The 4,701-nt window shown below is 27.7% G+C and overlaps 1 protein-coding gene and 1 non-coding gene across 2 annotated transcripts; one reads left to right on the forward strand and one right to left on the reverse strand.

The window, feature by feature from the left end:
* On the forward strand, positions 3,199 to 3,269 carry TRNAG-GCC. The gene has a single exon. It is a non-coding gene; the product is annotated as a tRNA-Gly (tRNA).
* On the reverse strand, positions 4,159 to 4,494 carry LOC104762884. The gene has a single exon (XM_010486282.2). It carries the CDS (start codon positions 4,459 to 4,461, stop codon positions 4,165 to 4,167), a length of 297 nt encoding a protein of 98 aa, XP_010484584.1. The 5' UTR covers positions 4,462 to 4,494; the 3' UTR covers positions 4,159 to 4,164.

Consider the following 4,701-nt stretch of genomic DNA (forward strand, 5'->3'; position numbering starts at 1 on the left):
AAAAAAAAAAAAAAAAAAAATTGATTACTAATATAATTAATGGGTTTTCCTTAATTAGCATTATATATTGTCGGTTTGATGAATTTTGATAAAGATTAATATACTTTATTTGAAATCTTGTATAACGAATTAAATGTTAAATAAAATGAATTACGTACTGCTTAATTATCGTTCTCGCAATGAAAAGAAACATGAACCCTTAAATCGATCCTAGATAAATTATGAGAAACAACGCGATTCAATTGAAGTTCAAGACTTATTGATTACAATTACGAGAAAACACACAGCGAAGAATACATAGAAACCCTAGCTGATACACGTCGACGTAACCACAAACAAAAAAACATCTTACTTTGTCATAAATAAATGTCTTATAAGAACATATCCATGCCATCTTAGTTTGTCACAACATATGTATATTGTTAGTGACCAATTCCTGGACTGTTCCCAGGTTTGGTAGGCCGAAACGCATCCAAGGAATGATCTTCTGTCATTAACTTGCTCGACAGATTTGAGCCATGGCGGCCACCAAGTTTCTTCGAGATATTTTTAGAGATTCCCGATGAATTCAAAGGTCGACCTTCAACGATGTGAGAATCTTGAATGAAAACCAGCACTACTATTAGTACTAGTACCAAGCTAGTCAATGTGTATTTAGCCATAGCAGTGATGAGAGAGTGTTAAATTTTCAAGAGTAAACGAATTTAATAAAAGAAAAAAAGCTTAGGAGAGTATATTAATATGTGAATAAGAGTGTACATGTATCAATGGCTGATGGCTATTTATGGAGAAGAAAAATGAGTAGCTGGTGCATGTGAAACTCCAACAAACAAAGCCAACAACTTATTTATTTTTAATATTTAAGCTCAAAATAATTTAATATTTATACACATGGAAAATAATAAGATTTTGGTTATATAAGTTCCAAGCTTCTGGGAAAATTCCGTGAATGGAGTTCATAAAATATCGAACAGGGAAATGGCGTTGCTATATAGAACATTAGTCTCTGAATGAAATATACATGCATATATACCCAATATATAACAACAAAAATTACAAATTAATCATACTTTGAGCTGTAACTTCAAAAATAAAATTATACTGTATATGTAGAAAAACTAGATAAGTGACCCAAAAGTATTGATATTGATATAGAAAAAAAGGCTTAACTAACATTTAACAAACATAAAAAGTTGTAACTACCAGGTATATATGTTACAACAGTGTCGTGCCTAGGTTCTTTGGGGCTTGGAACAAAACATAAAATGTGGCCTATATAATTTAGTTAAATAATTATTTCTAATTTAGATATAACCATAAGAGAATAAATGAGCAACGATACAAAATTATGGGTCTAAATATGTATAGTCACATGAATATTTCAAGCAAAATACATATGTAAAACAACTTAAATCTTCTAAATCAACAAAATATTTTTAATTATGTGGCCTAAATTCAAATGTATAAAATGTGGGTGTGGGCAAATACCGTTTTTTATAAAGGGTAAGCATGGCACTGTTACAACACCAGGTATGTTATAGTTTATCAGAGATATTGCACTTAAAAAAAATGTGTACTTAAAAATTTGCAAAATATTCTTCAGAATCAATAGAATATCATTAAAGAAAATTTACATGCTGATTTCGGTAAATATTTGCACCGAATAACAAAAATAATTTGCATCACTTTAATGAATGATTTATATTTTGTTGATGCAAATAATTTGCATCAATTGAAATAAATATTTGCTTCAGTTATTAGAATTGATGTTCATTTACATCACTTCTAAAAATTGTTGCAAGTCTTACATCATTTTTACTAAATTGATATAAAATATTTGCATTATTTATGATAATTAATGTTAAATATTTATATCATTTCAGAAAATTGATGTTGAAATCAATATTATACTAAATTATATGAAAATATTTTTTTCCTTTAATATAATATTTAATTATGTATATAAAAATCATATTTGTTTATATATTCATTTTATAATTTAGCTATATTATTTATACTGTATTTATGGGATCCACACAAATAGTTGTTATCCCATTAGAATGTACGACTAAGTGAGAGATTATATAGGAGCAATATTGAAAACTTTTTTTTGATACAACCGATGTGGGATAACAACTCTAATCGGCTATTCTGTTTTTTTTTAATTGTTTTTCTTTTGTGTGTTGTTAATTTGAATTTTAGTTTTAGTAGATTAAAGAGTAACATATTATTCTTTTTTTATTTCTTTTAGTTCAGTTAATATAATAATTTGACATATAATTTTACTAGCATCATTTTTAAAATGATGTAAATTTTGGATCATTTTTCTAAGTGATGTTAATATAAATTAATAAATACATCAATCATTAAGTGATGTAAATGATTTATATTTGCATTAATTATAATGAAATGATTCAATAATAATATTGATTATTGTAACTGATGTAAAATTATAATTTTTGTATCAATTATTAAAAAGTAATTTAAAATAACATCACTTAGTTTTGTGATATTATTTAAGTGATACAATATGTCTGTTTTTTTGTAGTGTTCAGACCAAATTGAGGTGAATGTGGTCATTCGTTAAAATGTGTAAGAAAATTGGGTGCACGTTTAGACTGTCATGATTCATGAAGCAGCTACGTCCTTTTAATTATACTATAATGTATTCTTTAAAAAAAGTTTCTTACATAATTATTTTTCATTTTCTCAGGCGATCTCGTGATGCAAGTTTGACAATTTGCATTAAATTAGTGTATTTGTCGACTGCACATGCATGGGAATCGTTTATGGATCTTCCTGTTCCGGTACTTTGTGGCCAGACCTATGTGACTATGTCGTCATATGCATATGAACTAGTTGTAAAATTATTTATAATTTGTAATTATACTTCATGAGTTTGACATAATGTGCTCATAATTCTCGTTTAATTTAGGTACGAAATAAAGTAGTAGATTGTTAGTAATTAATATTTATATTTCATTTAAGCATGATTGTATTCATTTAAACATGATCTACATATGTTTAAACAACAACAAAAAAATCAATATTATTTACTTATAAATATATTTTATCAAAAATATCAGTCTAGTTATTTTATGTGTAACAAAAAAATATAGTCTTTCTATAAAATATTAAACTGTTTCAATATATAGAACTACAAACATTATAGAATTAGATATATCTAGGAATAATGAAGCACCAGTGGTCTAGTGGTAGAATAGTACCCTGCCACGGTACAGACCTGGGTTCGATTCCCGGCTGGTGCAATTTTTTTGTTTTGATTACTGAAATACGAAAAGCATATCGTATGTGCAATTTTTTGTTTTCCAAGATTTTGTTTCAAAAAGTGAAAGAAAAAATAGATTCACAAAAACAAAATTTTTTGGTTGGCTATAGACGTCGAGAGTATTCATCAAAAAAATAATTATGAATCTATGATGAACTAATTAAGAGTGATGATATTCAAACTATTTTACTGTAAGAAAGAAGAATCGTTTGTTTATATAGTTAATGATTTTATCATAAACACTTTTCACTATTCACTATTTATGTTGTATTATTTGCAGCATCATTTCAACTTCCACTACAAGATAAAGAAAAAGAAAAATTAACGGTAAGTAAGTATTTTTTTCATTTTTTGTATAAACAACTCAGTTAAGTCATTTTCCTTCTCCCTAATTTTGGAAAATCTTGAAGCCTTTCTTTTCTTTTAGTATATTCACCACCAAACTTTTTATTTAGAAAGTGTACGTAGTAGTAATTAATTAAGCTATCTTTTTATTTATTTTATTACTAGATATTTAAAAATTCGTCAAAACCGGTCTTCTTCGTGTGCTTTTTTGATATTCAACCTTTTGCACATGATGGCAAGTATTAAGAAGCTCACTACGAAGTATCAGCTATGTATATATTAACATGCAATCGCATGCAGGAAATTAAAGTTCTTTAACAACAAAAAAATGTCTCGAATGAAGTAAATTAAACACAAAATCGTACTTAATTTTATTAATGATCTGGAACAATGCTTAAATCGATCCACTTACAAGTGAGATGCTATTGAAAACTAAACTACACACACTATATATTAAAACTGCACTTGCACAATAATTTAAATTTCATATTAATTTAGTAAAAACAATAAGAAGTACGCTAAAACCTTTTCTAAACATTAGGCTCATTGTTCTTGACAGAATGTCCAACGCCGGGACTATGTCCTGGTGTCGTAGGTTTAAAGTCATCTTTAAATCTTTCAACATTTTCTTTATCCTCCTTCATCTTATGACCAATACCCGGGCTGTTACCCGGAGAAGTAGGTGCGAAATCCTCAGTGTGCCCGACTGTGAAATGGTGATCATGATCGTCTGTTTTCCGCAGCTGTCTTGCGTCGGTAAACTGTATATTATAATATATCGTCGAAACAAAGAGAATACTAAGAACGATATAAACTGAGAGTTTCATGCTAAAAAAAAACTGTATAAGGGGGTTCGTTGTTTCAAGTGCTTATGAGAGAGGAAAAGGTTGAGAAATTTGGCTTATAGTTTAAGTTTGTAAAGATATATCGTTTTTATAAGTGTAAGTGAGTGGAACAAGGAGAACAGTGATTTCATTTGGACCGTTCATGTATCAGTTTTCATAACTATAAAAATGCAGAATATGAATTTATAAAAAAAAAAAAAAAAAAAAAAAAAAAAAAAAAAA

The sequence above is a fragment of the Camelina sativa genome, chromosome 18, assembly GCF_000633955.1.
Source record: "Camelina sativa cultivar DH55 chromosome 18, Cs, whole genome shotgun sequence".
In the NCBI taxonomy this organism is placed as follows: Eukaryota; Viridiplantae; Streptophyta; class Magnoliopsida; order Brassicales; family Brassicaceae; genus Camelina; species Camelina sativa.